We start from the raw sequence: 23,120 nt of genomic DNA on the forward strand, positions 1-23,120 counted from the left end.
TATGAGAAATAAATAAAATTAATTCATTTGAAAACAGCATTTTTATTTCCACAAACTGACTAAATCATATCTTAAAATATAAACTTTTCAAATAAATTAATTACTATAGAAATCAAGACAAAACCTTTCAACACTAAATGTAATTCAATATTCTAATATTTACAAACCTGCAATATTATTATTCAGATAATGAACTTATTTTATTTAGAGGCCATATTCGGCATACAACCCTACTTCTTATCAGACCTTGGGGTACAGCACCATAGACTCTAGAGTCAGCAGAGTTATTAGAGTTGTCCCCTTCAAGCCACACATGTCCTTTGGGCACAACTTGACTCCGACCAGGGAAGTGACCTCTCACTCTATCTCCAGGCAATCCTGTTATTCTTTTACATACATACTGTTTTGGGTTCCGTGGACACTTTGCTATTACTATGTCACCTTTGCAAAGCCGCTGAAAGCGAGGGGTTATGTGTTCTGTCAGAAGTATATTGTTAGTTTCAAGGGTAGGTTCCATTGATGGCCCGGAACACTGAAACAAAAATACATAATCCTAATATATAAATGTGAAATGTCATTCACTGATATTATACTAAGTCTAGAGCAAAGTTCTAATGAATAATAACAACATTTTACTAAGAACAGTGGTTAATACATAGTGCATATCTGTGCTTTTTTTAGAAATCGGAGATTTTTGAGCAGAACTTTTTTATGTCCGGTCTTTATGAAACAAGTCTGAAACTTGCTCCAGATTTAATATATCTAAATATATCTGTGAAAGTACATGAAAATCACTTTAGTAGTTTTTAAATTATACAATTTTTAGGTTCATAGTAAATTTGTACTAAAATTTCAATGAAAAAAATCTATGACTCTCCGCTTAGAAGAGATGCGAGGGAAGGGGGTAACCACTCCTGCCCTGAATTATCTTAGCTCCATCCTCCCACTTATCGAGGATAAGGTATTCAAAACCCAACCACAATTATGTACTAATAATGGACACAATGATAAATTAATAAAAAAAGTACTAAAAATACTAATTTACCATAACAAAGTCTCCAACAAATTCCCAAGTACAATGAGTAATACAAGCAGTTTGTAGCACGAAGCGAAATAGTTCACTGCTGCTCCCGAAGATGTTCCTCAAACTCATCTTTTGCTTTCAGCTAGGTTTATACTTTATTGTTTAGCTAACAATAACCAAGTCTTCCAAGTCCTTGTGGATTCAATGATTTTGATCCACTTATTTTGGGTCAGTAAAACTGCTCCATAATAAACTATTATATTTCATATTATAATCATTAATTAATTTTAAATTGATGGCAACAGCATTAAAATTAGTGGAAAAAATATTATTTTTTATTTTGAAATAAATTAAAAAAATTCGCACTTTGCAGTTTGCATTGACTTGACCTATTATGTCAATGTCAAGTGTCAATGTCAATTAATATCATGATGACACTATGTCAATTGTCAATTCGTTAATTTTTTTTTTCTTAATTCTTTATTTATTTATTTCTTAATTCTTTATTTATTTATTTATTCTGCCACATAAAGTCACAAACTTTAGGTTTTTATATGTTTTCACAACAATAATACTATTGAAAAAGGTTCTTTTAAGCGACACTTTTCGTTTGGATTCACATAAAATTAACGAAATATATACTTTTAATTATTCTATTCTTTAAATAACATTGTTGTTAAATATTTTCGATGTGTGACTTTACTTTGTCCCCCTCAAAAAACAACGACAATTTTGCTGCCGAATTTGGGTGCGATGCATCTCCATATTTAATTCCTCTATGTTAATTATACAAATTTTGCACAATGTTGGGCAAAATTTGCACAAAAACAACACAAACGACACTAAATAGTAGATTGTTATACAAGGGGCTAAAAAGACCCATTATATACGAGGTATTTTTAGGGCCCGAGACGTAAGACGAGGGCCGCCTAAATAGAAACCGAGTTTATAATGGGTTTAGCCCCACGTGTTACACTCTGCTTTTCACTACGATTGCGAGAAAATAAAAAATGTTTAGTACAATATTCAATGATTTATTTTAATTGAAAATTAAATGTACAAAGTCTACAATTTTGGATATTAAGGGAGGTGCTTTTACCCGGTAACATAATTTACTACTACTACTACTACTACTGTGAAGATGAATAATGAGTATATTAGGTAAACGTGGGATATAATAGTTAAAAAAACTCCTTTCGTAAGTGAATCCATTCGTTGTTGTTTTCTCCACTTTACCTAGGTAGGTATTTAAGTAAATGCGTCTTGACTTTAATGGTAACAGATTGGAAATTTCATCCATCTCCAAATTAGGATCACCATTCTCACAAGATGAAGACAACAATAACAATTATTGTTGAAACATATGTAAGTTACGGTCACAAATTTACAATAAATTTCTGAAAAAAATCAAGTGTGTATTATTCACGCCAATAATTTTTTAAATTCTCGCTTTTTAATTTTATTTTTTTCACATGAGAAAAAGGCAAAGTTATTACACCGTAAAGGATGTCCCATGTCTTCAAATCTCGCTCTATTCGCAACTCAATAAAAATTAATTAAAAAAATAAATGCATTCCACAGACAAGAACGCTGCATTTCATTCCAATTTAAAGTTTTTTATTTATTTTTCAAAACAATCAGGGCCTTACCTATAATGATTCTATTTTTGAATAAAACCTCCTCCGTTTTGTAGTAAGCTAATACTTGGCTAGTACTCGTAACATAACATAAACGTAACGTAACATTAAAAAAACAAAGTTACTTTAGCCCCTAGAGGCTAAAATGCTTGTTTAGCCCCGCTGTGGAGTGGTAATATGACAGTGTTTTTGAGCAAGAGTAGTGAAAAAAAACTTAAATACCCCTAGCAGACAATATGAGTCACAAACCATTTTGAAAAACAAAGATATTGAGTTTTATTGGTATTATATGTACATTTATAAAATTAAATACTAACTTTAATTAATTTTATTAATATCGTATTTTCATATCAAAAGAAGAAAGAAGTTGTAATTCAAACGATGTTTTCTTAATGGAGCGAGTTAGATATTTTTTAGTAATTGCGTAAAGAGGTTAGACATATTTTACATGACAACATCAATTATGTCAGTTGTGACCAAATTATGTTTTGTTTTTGTCGACGCAAAATGGTGATCGTTGTTGTTCCGGTGTAACGGTATTCGAAATGTTACGGAAATGTTAACCAATAAGCTTGCGAATCGCAAAATAAATTAAATATTATACAATGGTGAAGCGTGCAGTTGTTGCCTGCACCAACAAAACCCTAACTAGCGGGAATTTCAAAAAATGTTTCATTTTAGTAAACATAATATTTTGTATAATATTATATGAAGTGCTTAATTATTATCGATAAAACAGCCCTAGCTCAATTTACGTACCGCGCAGCTGTAGGTATTTATTTCAAAAATACGGCCGAGTTACAATACTGTTTGTATATATTTTTACTGTGGCAATGTGTTTGTTAGTCTGTGTCAAAATTACGCGCGTGTGTATTGCGAATCAAATTTATAGCTGTGTGTTGTGTATGGACACAGAATATACTTAATGGTGTTAAATGTTTTCGATGTGTGAGTTTACCTCGTCCCCTCAAAAAACGACAGACTTTTTTGTTTGTGAATTTGGGTGCGAAACAAGTCCATTCTTATTAATGGTCTAGGTGCATGACACAGACTCAAAAAGACTAGAAGTCAAAGCCATAAGCCAGATATACAAAAACCTGCATGACAGATAATGTCATCTGTAGCTTTGCTTTGTCGTCTGTGATCTTTTTGACATCTAACTTTGACAGTTCAATTCAATTGGATTCGGAATTCGGAATCAGAAATTGAACGGGTGGTTGATTGAAAACCGTCTAAAGTTGAGTGGATTTTATTTAAAAAATCAGTTTAATCTTAATAGTGGATTTAAATTTGCCCTAGTAAAAAAGAAACTTTGTTTAGTAGTTAATATAAAAAAATATTTAGGTATAGAAAAAATACTGTGATTGTCGATTGGGCAGCTTTCACAAAACCTTTTCTATTGGATTGTTTTATGGGAAAAATCGTCGAAGCATAGCAAAGGGATTTGTTATCAATTCGTACACGAGGTTTAGATGTTTACCTTTCTCGGTAACGAAAGTGTTCTATGTTTTCGCTCCGATATTACGTCGAATCGATATTGTAGTTGGAACACATTTTCGTCAAATGATAGTGCATATTTTGTGAATCTAATGACAAATGAAATTGTAATGGGTTCTACTTGCTGATAAATGCGGTTCTGTTTCGACTGTTTTAATATAATTAGGGTAAGTGAACTATGAATCATGTCGCTTTTATTACAAAGTTGTGAACACTGTTGTTTGCCAAGATGACCAAAGTTGTAATATTCGAATTTTCTACAGCAATATATCAACAAAAAGTACAGATTTAAATATAAATATGTATTCTTTAAATTTATTATAGAATTGTGGAACATTCTGTAACCTAAAATACGAAATGTTATAAGTATTAGAAGTTTCCTCATTACATACTATATTGCTATTTGTATGCATGTGAGTATGTATGTATTTTAAATAAATTTTAATTTACAATTAGGTTTTATAAATATCTTATCTTTTTAAAACTGAGAACCATGAAATCATGGTGATTTATTAATTTATAGTAAGTATGGTAATATTTCAACTCTGACATTGACTGTTGTTAGTCTTTTTCCTTCTATTGTATCAAGATTTAATTTCTAGCTGCAGCTTGAAATAGCAGACTATAGTCTTTCTCTTAGTCTAATTTAATTCAGATCCATTCAGCCCTGATTTAATAACATACATCCATAAAATATCTATAAAGTTTTCTGAAATTTTCCTATTTATTTTAGATTTTCTATTTCTATAATCTATTAAACATAAATAATAAAGTGAATGAAGTCAAATATGTTAGTCCCACATTATGCTGTGTCCATGGGTTGTACCATGGATTAAATTAATTAAATTCAAAATCCATACATATTTCTATAGATTGTACGTTCAAATAAATCATCATTAGAATAATTAATGTTTTGAGCATTAATTGGACTAATTCTTCTTAGTGTGATTTAGCACCATAATGTATGTAGCTGATTAATGATAATGTGCTGATTAATGGCAATTAATTGTAATGATTATTGTCCTTTGTAAGCAATATTGAATAGGACTAAATCTGAGTTCAATCTTTGGAGTTCTATTAAATTTTCAATTAACATTTCATCATCATCAAATCAGCCCATGAACATCTACTGCAAGACATAGATCTTTCGTAGGTACGTCTTTGTAGACATAGAATGAAAAAACAAAACTAACATTAAAAAAAATATTTTTATTAAACTAATAGAAAATTATTATTGTAATTGCACCTTTAGCAATGTGCTTCTTATAGTCAGGGATCCCTAGAACATTTTGTACACCTGATTACTAACAAGCTAATTTTTTCGTAAGTAGTTTCATCTTGATGAAACAATCAACTATTTTATTTACGAAAATTCTTGATTCTGGTAGCTAACTGAGTTATCAGGAAATGAAAATTTCAGAGCATAGAACGAAATAATGTATCACACAATTTGTAGGACAATGTGGCTGTTAAATTGTATAATTATTAATTAAACATCAGTAAAAAAACAGCTGGTCTAATTAAAAGTTTTGTTTTCAGTAGAAAAAATGGGGAAGTTCTCTGGAAAGAAGTGTCGACTATTGTCGATGTTATGGCTGACGGGGACATTCTTTTTTGTGGAACTAATTGTTGGCTATGTGACAAACTCCATGGCGTTGGTTGCTGACTCCTTTCACATGTTGAGTGATGTTGCTGCTCTCGTGATAGCGTTCTTATCTGTAAAGGTAAGTAATTAATGTATTTAGTTAATTCATGAGCTTTTAGCCAGGCAGCCAGCTATACCCATAAAAAAATTTAGTCTGGTAGCTCACAGGTAATTGGCTGAATGGATATATATTTGCAAACTGTTGTTGTTTCTACATATTTTGATTAATGCAATGTATCTAAAAAATATACACCACTTAAACTACCTAACACAAAAGTCACTGAAGTCGAGGAGCATAGACAGAGAACCTCAGAACATCTACATTGATCGCACCTAGATAAATATTTGAGAAGTTAATAGTTAAATGTAATTAATTAATAATTACTTTATCTGTATCCAACTTTAGTTTAGCCTCTCTAGTCTTTGGTTAAGTGAGAGGCTAAACTAAAGTTGGGTTTATTGTATAAATAGTTATTCTAATTTTCTGGGTTACTTGCAGTAGATAAATTAATTACGTCATGGCTTTATCAAATATTAGTTTCTACCAGTAACTTCCTCATAGCTTCAGGTCTGAGTCACATAACAGCATAAAACATATTGTCTATTCAAAAAGCTGCCTCATCTGTCCATACTAGATGTGTACTGTTTACCAACCAAGAAATTAAAAATGCGGGAATTGCTAGTCATTTCATATCTAATAATAATTTAAATTAACTCATTAGAACAACTTGAAAACCCCTCTCCAATAGGGTAGGTGGCCTGGTCCTCCTGGGCCATTCAAATAGGCTGATAACATGGATGACGTAAATGTGATTCAATGCTTGTATAGTAGGTATGTATACAGGATGCTCTGGAGTATTTCCCACAACTCTAGGGTTATATTCTTAGAGGAAAATTTATTAAAAATGTCTAAGGAACATGTGTTCTAAAATTAAAATTGTAAATAGATTATAAATTGTGTCCCTTAAATCGCATCCTTGTATATGACATAGCTAAACTTATTCATTGATAAATATCATAGCTTACTAGTGAGTGTGGAATGGCTGTTGCAAAATCTCTTCAATAATAACAGTTTTAATACTACAATTATGTTCCAAAAAGCAAGGATAAATAAAGGCGTGTGTAACATGGATAGTCGGAATTATTTTAATTAATATGTATGAAAGCATAAAAAGTTTTTTTTACTTTCTCTCTCACGAGAACATAACCGCGGGCGCGGTTATGTTCACGTGTACTACGGAGATAAAATATAGCCTATGTTGATAATGTAGCTAAACCAAGAAATACCTATTCAGAAAAAATTCAAAAATAATCTTGATTATGTTTTAGTATCCTATATAAATAACTATAAGCACTTGAGAAAACATAGTTATTTTCAAATCACAGACAGACACTTCTATTTCTATTTATATATAAAGATACCATCTATTATTTACCCAAGTTACCTAACTTACTTAAAGTTTTGACAAAATTTCGTCATCAATTCGTTAGTCATAAGTCATAATATACAGTTGACGTCACTATCTTCCGGTTCTGATTCCAAGATAATTAGATGCATTGCGAGCTCGATTGATTCGGTATTTTACGATGATTCATTCATACAATATATGAAGCTATGAAGGTGAAACATGAGAGGGGATTCCAATAATGGTAGGCATCCACATATCCGCATCGTACGTATCGGACGCATCGCATCAAAAGAATTGTAGTATTCTTTGTACAGAAAGTCATACAAGTGCGTCCGCTGATCGGATTTCATCTAACGTATAATTAAAATGATGACCTATGGTTCCGAAACTTGGTCGCTAACAGTGGGCCTCATAAGAAGGCTCAGAGTCACACAGCGGTCTATGGAACGAGCTATCCTCGGAGTGTCTGCGTGATCCTCCCTCTTTTGACGGCCTCCGCTTCCTTTTTTGACGTTCTCCGTGGCGCAGTGGTATGCGCGGTGGATTTTACAAGACAGAGGTCCTGGGTTCGATCGCCGGCTGGGCCGATTGAGGTTTTCTTAATTGGTCCAGGTTTGGCTGGTGGGAGGCTTCGGCCGTGGTTCAGTTACCATCAGGTGAGGTTGTAGTCAAGGGCTAACTTGTAGAGAGAAAAAAAAAAGAAAGTCATAGGTAAACGAGTCGCGAAGCTGAAGTGACAATGAGCGGTGCACATAGTTTGTTAATTAATTTTCATCATGTCAGTCCATTGGCTGATATGATGAAAATTAATAAAAAATGCGATGCGTCCGATACGTACGATGCGGATCAGTGGACGCCTACCATAAAAGAGCTGTAAGGGCGAACGACGTCGAGGGTATCCTCTAGTTTATAATAACTATAAGAAAGATGGATTCAGTAAACCTTTAACCTAACCTCAGTCTTACTTTCTAAGCGGGCTTGAATCAAGATAACCAACTGTCGCTTTATGGTAACACGTGTATTTGTTTATTGTGCGATACGGCTATACACATAAAAATAAATTAATGTTGACCTCCGTGCTGATATCACGTTTCGCGCATAACAAATTCAATAGACACGTTTAAACGTAATGTATTTCTTTTTTTTTTAATCTTAGATTTTCTAAAGGACTTGTTTTGTGACGTCATTTTGGCTCAAGGTCGATGCCCTGCCTCCGATTACCTTCGAACTCTAAGCCATTAGTTATATTATTATTTATTTTTACAATAAAATAAATAGTTCGCATTACGCATAGTGCCAAAAAAAAGTCAAAATACAATCGCTTATTAGGACTCTTAACACGGTGGTGTATCAGCCATGTTCAGAATAGTACAGCGACACATGTTTATTATATCCTTATCAATCTATATTGGACTCACTGCTGAGCTCGGGTCTACTTTCAGAATGAGATGGGTTAGGCCAATAGTCCACCATTAAGTATTATTTGAATTACTTTGAATAAAAAGATATTTGTTTTTGTAGTTAATACAATATTAGTTATGCGTTATACGGTTCCTTTAAGTGGTCTCGATAATACTTTGAAGTTATGGGAGATACTCCCGAGCACCCTGTACATTGAACTCCTCGTATGTCTATCCTATCTATTGATGAAAACTGCATACGAATGCGTTACCTAGAGTAAGAAATCTAAGCACACAGACTTTGTTTTATATTATTTAATTATAGTCTGGCAAGTTCATTGATGACACTCCCGCGATATGCGGGCGACGGGGGGAAAGACTGTACGGGTGTGAAATCGTGCATGCGGGGAAGTGAGGTGCATCAGTCGTGGGTTTTTCATTCATCGCTACACGCCCCCCGGCCCGCGCGTAACATCGGGAGTGTTACGAACGAAGTTGCCTAGCTATACAATTAATAGCAAAGATTACAGTAATAGTTCTTTTTTAACCTTTTGTACTACTTTTGTTAATTATCGGTTCAATGAATGTCGTTTTCCGTAGATGTCACCAAAGAAATGGTCCAAGAACACATTCGGTTGGGCTCGCGCGGAAGTCTTGGGAGCCCTCGTCAACGCCGTGTTCCTGGTGGCACTGTGCTTCAGCATAACGGTGGAGGCTGTGCAGCGGTTCATCAAACTGGAGATCATTCACAACGCGCAGCTTTTGGTCGCCGTGGGCACTCTCGGGCTGATACTGAACATTGTTGGCCTGTTCTTGTTTCATGGTAAGTTGAAGGATTCAATTGGATCGTCCGCGTTGCAAGAACCGTTGAAGGGTACGAAACTATGTATCGCGTGAGTTTTAGCAGTGTTTCATAATCAATTAAAATGATTCAATTAGTTACTCTATTTTCTTAACAAGTTAGCTATCGATTTTCTATTAAAAAGTGGATGCACAATCAGCGACCAAAAAACGTCCCACTCAATGAGTGCCAAACACAACTTCTTGGCACTCAATTCAAGTAGTCGCATTTGCAAATTCAACTTTAAACTCAATCCTTAAGGTTGAATTTACTCTGAATTTGGGATTTTATTGAATATTGGACTATATTTAAAGGCCTTTAGGCATAATTTTCTTTACCAATAATTCTAAAACTGTCAAAGCAAAATTGGCCAGATTTTAAGTGAAATCTTCTTCATGATCGTGCGTCCTTTTATTACAAGAGCCCTTGAATATAATCTAACCTGATGGTAAGTGATGATGCAATCTAAGATAGAAGCGAACTAACTTGTTAGGAGTAGGATGGAAATCCACACCCTTTTCAGTTTCTACACGAAATCGTACCGGAACCCTAAATGCCTTGGAGGCACGTTTTTGTCGGTAGGGTGGTAATTAGCCAGACCTGGACCAATTAAGAACCTCAAACGGTTCAGCCGGGAATCGAACCCAGGACCTATAGCTAAATGTTCTGTTTCTCGCCCACAGCTTATAGCTTATTTTTTGCTTGCGTACTGTACTAGCTACTAGCTAATGGGGTGAAGTTGTCAAATTAAATAGGCAAAGCGAAGCTTGACTGGGTCTGCAAGTATAATTATATGCGATATAGTATAACTTTATTAATCGCGTCCTATAGTTACAATATAAATTGTACCTAATATCCTGTTTATAAGGAATTCCGTATACATTTTAGCACTTCATGAAGCTACCCGATTGATAGGGCCTTGTGTAAATGATAACATTAATGTTTTGCGACATTGTTACGAAACACGAGCTATTTTCATAATAAATATATATAATCATCATCATCATTATCAACTCCTATTCGGCTCACTGCTGATCTCGAGTCTCCTCTCAGAATGAGAGAGGTTACGCCAATAACCCACCACGCTGGCCCAATGCGGATTGGCAGACTCACACACGCAGAGAATTAAGAAAATTCTCTGATATGCAGGTTTCCTCGCGATGTTTTCCTTCACCGTTTGAGACACGCGATATTTAATTTCTTAAAATGCACACTGAAAAGTTGGGAGGTCGATGCCCTGGACCGGATTCGAACCTACGCCCTCCGGAATCGGAGTCAGAGGTTATATTCACTGGGCTATCAAGGCTCTTTTACATAATATACCAGTCCCAAAAAGTGTAACAAACTCACATTAACATTTATAATTTCAATATGAATGTGTGTGAACCATTAAAGAATAATGTAAAATCCCTTGTGTAAAAACGTTCTCTAAATACTGAAAGGATCACTTAGAAAACACAAGTTTGTTTAAGTGTTATTATTTATTGTTACATACATTCTTACACACTAAACACTACACTATACACTACACTAAAATGCTTGAGAGAATACCTAAGTAAATATAATTACTTGAGATAAGAAAAAATATTCAGTCATTCATGTAGACGTGACTTTACTCACTGCATGGGTTTTATATGACTCTCCTAAGCTGAAATGTTATATTATACTGATACTTTATAGTCAGTTTTGTTTTGGATGTATGTATGTAGTAAGTTAACCTATGTAAGTGACTCCGGTTTTTCCACTCATGAACAACAACATCCCAAAATACTCGTAAAATCAAAAAAAATAACTAAACAACAAAACAAAAATCAAATCACATTTCTTTGTAATATTAGTTTAGATAAAATCTTGATTTTACCTCCATAGCAACAGTATCCCAAAATAAAATTAACAAAACCGTTGGTTCAACACGGTTCATCCTTCAGAATTTTCGTCGAAATTGGAACTGGTTTCATGTTTCATTTTGTTTCGCATTATTGTAAGATGAGTCCTGTTGCGTTATCTGAGATCATGTACCTTTTTTGATTCACCTCTTTTTGTTTTATTAATAAAGTAAACAAATTATCAAATTCGGCTAACAACAAAACTTAGTAGTCGATTTTAATATTCATCATTATCAATCCTTATTCGGCTCACTGCTCAAGATGAGTGGGGTTAGGCCAATAGTCCACCACGCTGGCCCAATGCGGATTGGCAGACTTCACTAACGCAGAGAATTAAGAAAATTGTCTGGTATGCAGGTTTCCTCACGACGTTTTCCTTCACCGTTTGAGACACGTGATATTTAATTTCTTAAAATGCACACAACTGAAAAGTTGGAGGTGCATGCCCCAGACTGGATTTGAACCCACACCCTCCGGAATCGGAGGCAGAGGTCATATCCACTGGGCTATAACGGCTCTCGACTCGATTTTAATATTACGTTAATGTTGATATCACTTCTTGCCAACCTGAGTTGGATCAATCAGGGCCAAAAATAGCGTAAATTTGAAGAAAGGCAATCTAATTTTTAGTACCTATTTGTTTTTTTTAAGGCCTGACAGAAAACAATGAAGTGTTTACCGCAGACTAGTGTTTTTCAGATAGCTTGTGTACGGTGACAGTCGCCTGTATGACGTTCATAATACGTACTATTATCGCGAATCGCGCAAACTTTCAAAAGTGAAACGAACTGTAGTAAATTGACCGACTAAATCGCAGAATATACGAATATATAGTGAGTAATAGCCGGCACATCTTCAACTGAATCGTCCAACTAATTAATTGGATACTGATACGATATCGGAATCGAGATCCACCTTCGGCTACACACAATTAAATTTGTGCAAATCTATGCCTATACTAATATTATAAAGAGGTAAAGGGCGCCATTGACGGTCAATTATTCTCACGTTTCTGAAAAGCAAACGGCACGGCTGAAAAGGTTGGCACCCCAACGTCCTTCGGCTCTTCGAACTATATGCCCCGCCCATTGCCATTTCAACTTCGCAACTCGTTGAGCTATGTCGGTGACTTTGGTCCTTCTGAGCATCTCCTCATTTCTGATTCGATCACGCAGAGATACTCCTAACATAGCTCGTTCAATCGCCCGCTGTGTGACTCTGAGCCTTCTTATGAGGCCCATAGTTAGCGACCAAGTCTCGGAATCATAGGTCATCACTGGCAACACGCACTGTTCGAAGACTTTTGTCGTCAGACACACATAGTTGACTTAGTTACAAAGAAAATGTATCTGTGGGAACTCTAAGGCTTCATTGCTAAGAATAAAGCGTTTGATGCGGGTCCTCAACCTCGTATAACATGACCGTAACTAATTATCCGTTCTTCTTCCTAGAGCATGGCAGCAGTCACGGCCACACCCACGGCGGAGTACCTCCGCCGGCCAACGTGCGACATCTCACAGAGCTGGTTAACAGCAATGCTGACATGGCGTTGGGCCACGCGCCCACCGACACGGAGGAGACCGACGAAATGGTGCCGCCCAAGATAGACCAGATACCCAGCAAGCAGGCCCCGCGAGCGAACTCCGACCCTGGACATTTGAACATGAAGGGCGTGTTCCTTCACGTCCTATCTGATGCTTTGGGTAAGTTTTGTATTATAGATCTACTAATATAGTAAACTGCGAAAGTTTGTATGGATGTTTGTTACTCCTTAACGCTGCAACTACGGAACTGATTTAGTTGAAATTTTGAATGGAAATAGATTTTACTCTGGATTAACAAATAGGCTACTTTTCATACCGAAAAAATCCATGGTTCCCGAGGGATTTGTGAAAAACTAAATTTCACGCGATCGAAGTCGCGGGCGTCTGCTAGTGCTGACATAAAAGAAAGACTTTTTTACTTAGACCTTCTATAGGACCTGCCTCGCTAGAGGTTATCTGTCAAAAATACATACATGATCATGATCTAACGTATTCATACAAACTGCATCATAGAACCGATGTTTCATTGTGTTAAAATATTTTCGATGTGTAAGTTTACCTTGTCAACCTCAAAAAGCGTTTCGTTGATGAATTTGAGTGTGATAGGGCTTTTCTCATTTTCCCTTGAAAAAAAAGGAAAGAAGACGGACTATACCCAATAACTATTACGTGACTTTTGAAGTGTTTTTATATTGCAATATATTGGAAAACACTCACAAGTGATAGTGTTAAATTCTAAGAGTCATCTGTCGAGTAGTATAGACTTGGGAAGTTTGATTCCCAATTCACAAACACGTAAATCGGTACAACATCTTTTTTTTCTCTAGTCAAGTATTCATTGACAATCGTAGAATCACCAGAACTTAAAAACTGATCCGTCATAAAAACATTTCCAGAGTATCTCATAGGCTTTTAATGATGACATTCCAACTTTACTAATTTTTTTAGCATGGCAGGTATAGATTTCGACTATTCCTCGAAAAAGTATCAAAGCCTAATCAAAACAAGAAATTGCTTTTGAAGTAACCGAAATGATTCTGTGAATAGAAAAGAAACACGATCGTGGCGGAAATAAAGATATTAATTTTCCAAGAAGTCCACTGTAGGCTGTAGCCGATATGATATTTTGTTCGTTGTAGCGAAAATAATTATTTGACAAAATTTATGTAATTACTATGGCAAATGAACTGAAACTTCTATAATGCGGTTACATTTCAACAACTTAAACAATAGGTATTTCACTTCTAAATAATTGAATAATATGGTTACGTAAATTTTGAAATTACCCTACTAATACTAAATAAATAGTTGTAATCCATTTAAAATTTCACCCAAAATTAATCTTTATATCTGTAAGTCAATTATGGAATCATGACAAAATCATTAAAATTTTTTGATTATTTATTTTTATCTAAATTTTAGTGCGCATTCACGCATGCGGCCAGTATGAAAATTGAAAAAAAATCTTATAAGTATGGAAATGTAAAGTAAAAGTTAATAAATATACAAACAAATACATAAGAAAAAGAAACACTTTATTATAAAACATACGAGTAGGTATGTTAGAAAAGAAAAATCAAAGAATTAGCGACTAGAGTGTATTAATCAATATTTTTAGCAGACTCAAAAGCGATACAAAAATAAGAAAACTAATGTCGAACAAAGATTATGATTCATAACATTTGTCAGGATAACTTAATTAACAAATCAAACTGTAACCAAAATAAGACCTTACAATGGCAGAGAGTGACCTTGAGTGGAGTCACGCACTTGTGAACGATGTGTGTAGGGTTAAAGGCGTCTTTGACAGATATCTAACACTCCCCTTTTCCACTCAAGTCACTCTCCCCGCCTATCTCAAGTAACGCATAAAGGATTACACAACAAGAGATGTGGACGGCTCGAACGCCACGAGCACACTAAAGCCGTCCGTACCGCAAGTCGTTGCAACACGGCGATAACAATATTATATAAAAATCTTAATATATAAATACGAAAGGTCTAAAACCGTTTGACGTACAAATATAAAATTTGGCAGGGAGGTAGTTTATAGTTAGTAAAATATAAATGCAGGGTAACGTATTTTAAATGGCCAGAAACATTCATATTACAATGGGCGAGTTAAAAGATTCAATTCCTTCCCAGTGGGGTTTCATCCGTGCACACATTCTTCAATACAAATTACTCCAAAGCGAACAGGAAAAAGCCAATATTCTAATAAACTTCCAATCATAAAAACTTTTCCACGAAATCGCGCTCTGCAATTTTCATTATTCATACACTTAATGCTGGTAGTGAATAGGAAATAATGTGTTTTCTTCCATTTCCTTGGAAGTAGCATTTTTAAAGACACAAAAATACTATTTACGACAATGTATTCAGAGGACGACATTAGAAATAGTTGCACAGCTTCATGTAAAATAATATTATTGCTTGCAGAGGAACGGATTTTTTAAATTAGGTTATTTTTGCTAAACGCCCTTTGGTCAACAATTTATATGTATGCGTATAATTATCTATCATATCTGTATACCTATATTGTTCGTTAAAAAAATCGCTTAATAATAGTCACCTAAATCTAAAAAACCATCCCTATCACTCGCTTAACAATATTTAATTTTTGTGGTCCCTTTTCTGTAATAATGTCTTCTCCAAAGCTACCTTACCGTAATCAATTTCACCGATTATTTATTATTATCACAATATTCCGAACCGAGACCTATAGCTTTCTACTTTGACACGTCTCATAACAATACACCGCCCTACTACTTTAAACTTCCAAGTAATACAACCATTGGGTACCTATTTCGTGTTTTGTAAACAGACACGAGTTTTGTTAAGCGTTACAGTGAAATTGTAATTACGTTCTCGACGGGATCTTGATGTTCGATGTTTTTTTAACCCTTTTTCTAACGACTAAAAGTTGAATGACCTTTTGCATTTCGTTTTATTGTATTTGCAGTAAAGGGTTTTCTCGCAATGTCTATTTCGCATTCTTACAACGTCTATTTCGCATTTAAGCCTTAATATGTGATTACACTTTGTGGCATTGAATATAGTTAGACCGGAAAACATGCTAGACTCGACTTGTTATAGAAACAGAAAAAAGGTCACCTGAAACGGAGACAGACAAAGAAATAGAATAACCGATTAACGTGCCTTTGTATAATAAAAGAAAATTGACGTGATTTTGTCACTACAAGCATAGACATCGCATCATGACACTGAATATCAAGACGCCTTGTCTGAATTCTTTACAAAGTACACGCATTCAAAAGCGCGTGCTAAAAAAAGTTTAGTATCCCGGCGAGCCTAGTCAATAACCGCCGCCGCGGCCGTCGCCATTGACATTATTTTGTGGTAAATAAAAAACGTGCGAACACCGCCGACCTTGTTCTACTTTCCATTAAGTCTTATCGTAGGCACATTTAGATTTACCACATTGATTTTTTTCAGCTATCATTTAACCAAAACTGTAACAGTTATCGAGACTTATCGAGTTATCTCCCCCTTTAATTTCTTAGTCCGAGTTAATGGGGGCTACCAAAATATTACACTGGGTTATCTGGTATTGCTAAATACCCAAGGTTAAGTAGCTTACGGGCTTGCCGTTTATTTCATGAGATAACAAATTCAAATATTACATGGCATATATAAACATGGCCTATATATCCTGGAATACCTATTTGGTGCAATTTGAAGTTGAATAAATAAGGCAAAAAGTATACCAATATTTATGGAAGCGCGTCACTTCCATCCAGAAATCACTATAGACCAATATTTGCGTGCCCTTATTAAAACTTAGTAATAATAATTGTATACGTCTAGACAAAAATGTTTCAATATCGATTGATGGATCTGATGGTGTATTGCTGTAGCCTGTTACTCTTTAAAGATCGCTGCAGTGTTAAAGGGAAGTTTGGAAGAGCTCTGAAGCTCGATCAAACCCTTAGGGCCTAAATATCTGAGGAGAACGAAAAGTCTTGTTTGAGAGTTGAACTTCTTCTTAGAGGCGTTTGAACCGTGTGTGATTTGTTAACTGAGCTAGTCCTTACCAGCCTCGTTACCGTTTGAAGTCCACTTACTTGAGAGTAAGGAAATTAAAATTTACACACACACATTTATGTAGTACTCGTATACTGCATACATTTGTGTGCAGTTACCGAGTTACTCATTTCCTTACTGTAGTTAGCCATATTCTCCTACGTTTTAAGTTACATGAACTCCTTCATTTATGCCTATATTTCAAGTAAATTAGCTGCTGTAGCCGAAATAGATTAATTAATTAAAACTTTATTATAAACGCTGTTGTTATAGACACTTATAAAACTATAATATAATAATATTATTAAATATTAGTAACAAGTTATTGTCCTGTTAAGATATTATGACCTTAATGAGTTAGGTATGTAAGTGGTAAACCTTGCAATTCATGAGTAATGCACAATTGTTCAACCACAGATGTGAAGTGGTGATGAATTAGAATACTTATTATTTCTTGTACAATGAATGAATACGACTATTTAGTAGGTAGTAGGTAGGTTTATTGTTATTAAAAGCATGTGATTTCATCAAAATTATTGACTGTTATCCAATATCCACGATTTATAGGTTATTGTTATATGCATTCATTGTTGACGGAGTAGATGACATACCTGATGTTAAGTGACACTTCTTTGTGACTGAGTTTATGCCGTCAAACAGCAATACTGCGTTCCAGAATGTGGTATGGTTTCCGGTGAAATCACAGGAATAGTGTTTACAACCTGTGCCTTATCCTATGTCTAGAACCGAGTTTAACTTCGACATATTGCTCTATTTAGAGTTTGCTTTTCACTCGACATTTATTGGAGTATTCAAAACAATGGGAGCCGCTGGATGCTGGCGGCTCGAGTTCATTGTATTTGGTAGTCTATGCAAGAGGCATATGTCCAGCTGTGGACGTTCATCGGCTGTTAATAATAGCGATGATAACAGTTTTAATTGTATATACATTAGGAGTATATTATATATATTTTGTAAAAGTATAGGTATATATTTGCGGCACTGCCACGAATCCCTGAGAAACGCCCCGTACAAAACGGCACGAATTAATGACGTCGTCGATTATAATGATCGTTAAATTTGTATGGGCGTTCAAACAAAATTACTAATATGTTTGTTATTTGTGCGTGTCGATAGTTCATATGATGATCATGATTATAGTACTCGTCGCCAGCTACTGCGCTGTCTAGTTCGCTACGAAGGACCTTTATTATTAATAATAATAATAATAATCTTTATTTCAGATCATAAAATCCATAAATTACATTCAATTGATTAAATTTTAATATCCTATTGTTAGTAATATTAGTAGTTATAGGTACTTAAAAACTAAATTAAAATATGTTAGTGTGTTAGTTATGACAGTATCTACCATTTATGAAGCACCGTGAGTGCATATGCAAGTGCACCCAGTTCTTCATAAATGGATTTCCACCATTTTCAACCAGCGTTTTTAATATGCTGTTGGAGCTCTCGCGCATTCTGTGCATAACTGATGCTGCTCTTTTTCGCATTATAGCATAAAAGTCATCTGCATGCGCTTCAGCAAACATCAGTGATGCACTGCAGTAACGCGGCAGCCCCATCAGTGTCCTAAACCCATTATTGTATTGGACTCGCAGGTCGCTATAGGCCCTTTGCGTATGTCACCCACAAGCTGCATGTGTAAAATGTTTGACAGTATTATTGTCACTGCGTCATTTAATCGTACCAATGTTAACTTCGATAAAACAAAAGTTCTTACTGTGTAAGATGTAATTGTTTTAGTGTATATTGTTTGTTCCAGGTTCACTAATAGTGGTGTGTTCAGCGCTAGTCGTCTGGCTGACGGACTGGGAGTACAAATACTACATCGACCCGGCGCTCAGTATAGTTCTAGTCATCCTTATCCTCGCGTCAGTGTGGCCGCTGCTGAGAGAGTCCGCGCTCATCCTGTTGCAGACTGTTCCTACGCACATACAGGTCTGTTGTAACTTGTAACAATGAATTGTTCCGCGCTAGTCGTCCGGCTGACGGACTGGGAGTACAAATACTACATCGACCCGGCGCTCAGTATAGTTCTAGTCATCCTCATCCTCGCGTCCGTGTGGCCGCTGCTGAGAGAGTCCGCGCTCATCCTGTTGCAGACTGTTCCTACGCACATACAGGTCTGTTGTAACTTGTAACAATGAATTGTTCCGCGCTAGTCGTCCGGCTGACGGACTGGGAGTACAAATACTACATCGACCCGGCGCTCAGTATAGTTCTAGTCATCCTCATCCTCGCGTCCGTGTGGCCGCTGCTGAGAGAGTCCGCGCTCATCCTGTTGCAGACTGTTCCTACGCACATACAGGTCTGTTGGAACTTGTAATAGTGGAGTGTTCAGGGCAAGTCGTCTGGCTGATGTACAGGGAGTACATACATCGACCGCTCAGTATAGTTCTAGTCATCCTCATTCTGGCGTTTGTTATTTTTTAAGTAACTTTATCCATTAGTTTTAGTAAATATATCTTATTGTGTGATATACTTCCAGCACATAACTTAAATTAAAGATCTTGCTTAATTTAGATACCTACCAGTATCTAATTCTGTAAATAGTACCTGTTACTTGTTAAATTATTTCATTACTTTTAGGACTTTGTGGATTATATTATGATTAAATAATAACATTAATGTAATAGTTCAGGATTTTTTTTCGGGACCACAAACACTTAACCGCTACCCAAAAAGTATATAGTCCAGTCCACTATTGAATAATATTGACTGTAAAATATGTATATAATATACAAAAACTTCTTCGTCAGTTAGCCTATGTGTGGCTTTGGATAATGAGGGTTTGGGTCGGGCTATCTGAGTTTTTCTTTTTTTAAGAAATATTCAGTAAAATGTCTTAATTCGGAGTTGGCAAGTTGGTGTAACCTTCGTGCCTAGAGCACATTAAGCCGATGGCGCCGGTCATTACCAACTAAGAGTATACGTTAACAAATCAAACATTACCCCTTAAAAAACAAAAAACCCCAATTGGAGCAGCATGGTAGGTTTAAGATCAGAATTTCGTACGAGCATTTGCTAGTAAATGATGTCTAATTCGTACATAAATAATACCTAATAATAATAATCAGTACTGTAGTTTATATTATTTGTAAATGTGTCAAATGCTCGACATCGAGCCCACGTTCCGCACTCCAAACTATTATCAATTGGCAAACACGAGATATCCGAACACAAACGGTACAGCGAAGCGCTCATAGTCAGAGAGCTGATCGACATTTTGGGTACATTAATGGGCCCAAATTTAATGAATGAACCGTTACAATGTCTAAATTAGTATCATTTAATAAATAATAATACACTGGTTTAATTTCAGGTTTATTGAAAGTTGCATTATTAAGATTTGGGCAATTATCTATATTATAAAATACACTATTTCAAAAATTCACACATGTCCAAAAATATTAGCAACTATCAATTCTAATTATTTTTGGTGATTTTGTTATTAAATGAAGTATTTTCCGTCATTTTTTTTCTGTAACGTGCTAGGCCCAAAATGGCCTCCTTTGTCTTGTACCTCTCCTGACCTCCTCCAAGTCTCCTGTAGTTAGGGTAGTGACCCTAACACAGAACTGGACACCAGGCTGGATTAAGGCACAATCAACCCACCCCTATATCACCAAAGTTAGGCTTTTTATTGCTAAAAAAATTATTTGAGTCAATGTGAAATTTAATTTTTATACCTTTAAATTTAAAGAGATACAATATTTAGACGAAAGATTATATTTTAGTCGGTTCCTTGACTTTTTCAGATGCTTGCAAAACTATTTTGCCGCAGACTATAGTCCCGACTCTCTTTATATTTTTTTGCAATAAATAAATTCTCACTTTGGAGATATACATATAGATAAATTTATCCCCACTACTCCCCAGCCAGTTATTTAGTAGGGTAGTCTAGAAGAGGTGCAGGACAAGTTTTTAGCAAGTCTCAAATACCTATCCAAAAAAATCGACTAGCTCTCCAACTATAGCTACATATCCGTGCAGGCGTGCACTGTGTGGCGGGAACTGCAAACACGAATCATACTCTGTTTGTGCGTCACAATTTCGATGGTTTGTGATTGATGTATTGAGTTCGCAAATTTTTATTTGCAGCTTTGAATTTGATTTTACTCATATATTATATGGTGAGAAAGTTTCCAAATAAACGTCCTAACATAGAACATGGATAAACAATTGGACCGATTTGGACGCATTTTTTTAACCAAAAGTTGTTTTGTATAAGATATTAGCCTTTTCCCTTTATGAATAAAGGTATTTGTGTCAATGTCTTAATAAGTAGAAGTATTATACACAGCGAAAAGATTAGTCACTCTTTTTCGATTCTGCGTATTTTAAAACTTACTTAAATATACAGCAGCTACAAAAGCTGATTCAAGATAGATAGGAAAAACTGATTCAAGAGAAGAGAAATATTTGTAAAATCTAAAAAAGAAATATTATTTAGTCACCCTAGGGATTTTTTCAAAATAATTCAAATTAGTTTTAGATAATTAGATGGAGTATCTACTATTTGCGTTTTATCCATTATTTACGGGACACCCTGTATACAATAAAACTAGTAAATAACTAGTTCACATACGTGTGTATGTGAAAATTAGAACAGATCTTTAGATTTTTGACTAGTTAAATAGTTAATTTCAATTTATTTGAAATACTGAAAAGATGTTTCACACGAAAATAAGCTAACAGAAGCTAAGTTAAGGCATTAAATTAATTTGATAATGCATCAACAATTTTATATGACCAGGTGGATGCGATTCAGAGACGTCTCCTAGAGAAGGTGGACGGAGTTCTAGCAGTACACGAGTTCCATGTTTGGCAGCTGGCCGGAGACAGGATCATAGCTAGCGCACATATAAGGTAAATTGGCAAGATTTTCTATTGTATATTTACTGTAAGTTCCATAAAGGAACCACAGAAGGGATTTGAGTTAGTGAAGAAGTTTCAACTCTACCAGAAGGGAGAGGGGGAGAGATTAGAATAGTGGTCAGACCTCGACTTAGAGAAACCCCTGCCAGTGGAGGTTAAGTAAAGTAGGGATGACTTTTTAAGGGGTTTTCTCTTTCTGTGAACGTTGTCTTAGGACATGTTGAGATTTCTGGACTGTGTTTTTTATTCCATAACAAGTTAGCTCTTGACTGTAATCTCACCTGATGTTAAGTAACGAATGACGACGCAGTCTGAGATAGAAGTGGGCTTACTTGGAAGAGGGAGGTAGAGCTTGGCAAATTCGTTAGTGACACTCCCATGATATGCGGGCGACAGGGGGAAGGACTGCGCCCCCCTCACGGCCCGTGTGGGCCATCGGGATTTACGAATTAATTTTCCAAGCTATACAAGTTTAATTTTACATACATACGTATATCTACATCGTGACGGCTTCTACGCGGCATAATACTGGAACTCTAAATCGCTTGCGGTACCTAATCGAACCCAGTATCTCCCTTGTCACCCGAGGTGTGAATCGATTATAGAGTTCTCTGCATGATGTCATGCACATTGCTACCAACAGACGATCAGTTTTATCGAATGTCCTGCTGCTAGCGCTGCAGGCACGTGAATTTAGTGTTCATTTACACGAGCGGCAGCTGCTACCGACGACTACAGTCGACTGCAGTCGGCGACGTCTCGGCGGCAGGTGACGGAGTCGACTTAAGTCGGCGACTGCCGCCGAGAATCAGACGGCAGTCGACTACGGTCGTCGGTAGAGTTGTCGCTCGTGTAAATGAACCCTTATTAGATAGTGAGTGGCTAGCATTACTGAGTCAGAGAAGCTCCTATGTATTCATCATTATCAACAAATATTCGGCTCACTGCTGAGCTGAGCTTGAATCTCCTCTCAGAATGAGAAGGGTTAGACCAAAAGTCCACCACGCTGGCCCAATGAGGATTGGCAAACTTCACACACGTAGTGCAAGTTTCCTCACGATATTTTTCCTTCGGTATATAACCGAAAAGTTGTAGGTGCATGCCCTGAACCGGTTTCAAACACACACCCTCCGGAATCGGAGGCAGAGGTATATGCACTGGGCTATCACAAACTCTATGTATTCATATTCAAGTTAATTTCCTTCAAGTATTTCTATTCAAGAGCTTTTGTCTGTTACTGTAAACTGTCTGTTGGTATTGAGTATCATATCTATGTCGGAACTATATATTT

At 35.8% G+C, this 23,120-nt stretch overlaps 2 protein-coding genes across 6 annotated transcripts in view; one reads left to right on the forward strand and one right to left on the reverse strand.

Annotated features, from left to right (window-relative positions):
* Positions 1–22: 22 nt before the first annotated feature.
* Positions 23–1,431, reverse strand: LOC112049273 (mitochondrial inner membrane protease subunit 1). The gene is made up of 2 exons (XM_024087103.2): positions 1,046–1,431; positions 23–532 (listed from the first exon to the last, which is right to left on the reverse strand). Exons 1-2 carry the CDS (start codon positions 1,151–1,153, stop codon positions 179–181), a joined length of 462 nt encoding a protein of 153 aa, XP_023942871.1. The 5' UTR covers positions 1,154–1,431; the 3' UTR covers positions 23–178.
* A 2,400-nt stretch (positions 1,432–3,831) lies between these two features.
* The window catches only part of LOC112049270 (uncharacterized), a 41,428-nt gene continuing 22,139 nt past the window's right edge, over positions 3,832–23,120 (forward strand). For 3 of the 5 annotated variants that reach the window (XM_052881918.1, XM_052881920.1, XM_052881922.1), the window contains exons 1-6: positions 3,833–4,325; positions 5,698–5,882; positions 9,213–9,435; positions 12,791–13,042; positions 18,714–18,889; positions 21,708–21,820. In XM_052881918.1, coding sequence (XP_052737878.1) covers positions 5,706–5,882; positions 9,213–9,435; positions 12,791–13,042; positions 18,714–18,889; positions 21,708–21,820 — 941 coding nt within the window. In that variant the 5' untranslated portion in view covers positions 3,833–4,325; positions 5,698–5,705. Of the gene's footprint in view, positions 4,326–5,697; positions 5,883–9,212; positions 9,436–12,790; positions 13,043–18,713; positions 18,890–21,707; positions 21,821–23,120 lie in introns of all 5 variants that reach the window. The other 2 variants (XM_052881921.1, XM_052881919.1) reach the window with 2 other exon arrangements.

The sequence above is a fragment of the Bicyclus anynana genome, chromosome 6 (genome assembly GCF_947172395.1).
Source record: "Bicyclus anynana chromosome 6, ilBicAnyn1.1, whole genome shotgun sequence".
Lineage (NCBI taxonomy): Eukaryota > Metazoa > Arthropoda > Insecta > Lepidoptera > Nymphalidae > Bicyclus > Bicyclus anynana.

What these genes read in the sequence shown, in the direction of transcription:
- LOC112049273 (XM_024087103.2), bottom strand. Translation starts at nt 1,153, where the DNA reads ATGAGTTTGAGGAACATCTTCGGGAGCAGCAGTGAACTATTTCGCTTC. An exon ending in TTGTTGGAGACTTTGTTATG is followed by an intron (nt 533 to 1,045) that starts GTAAATTAGTAT and finishes TTTTTGTTTCAG; the next exon opens with TGTTCCGGGCCATCAATGGA.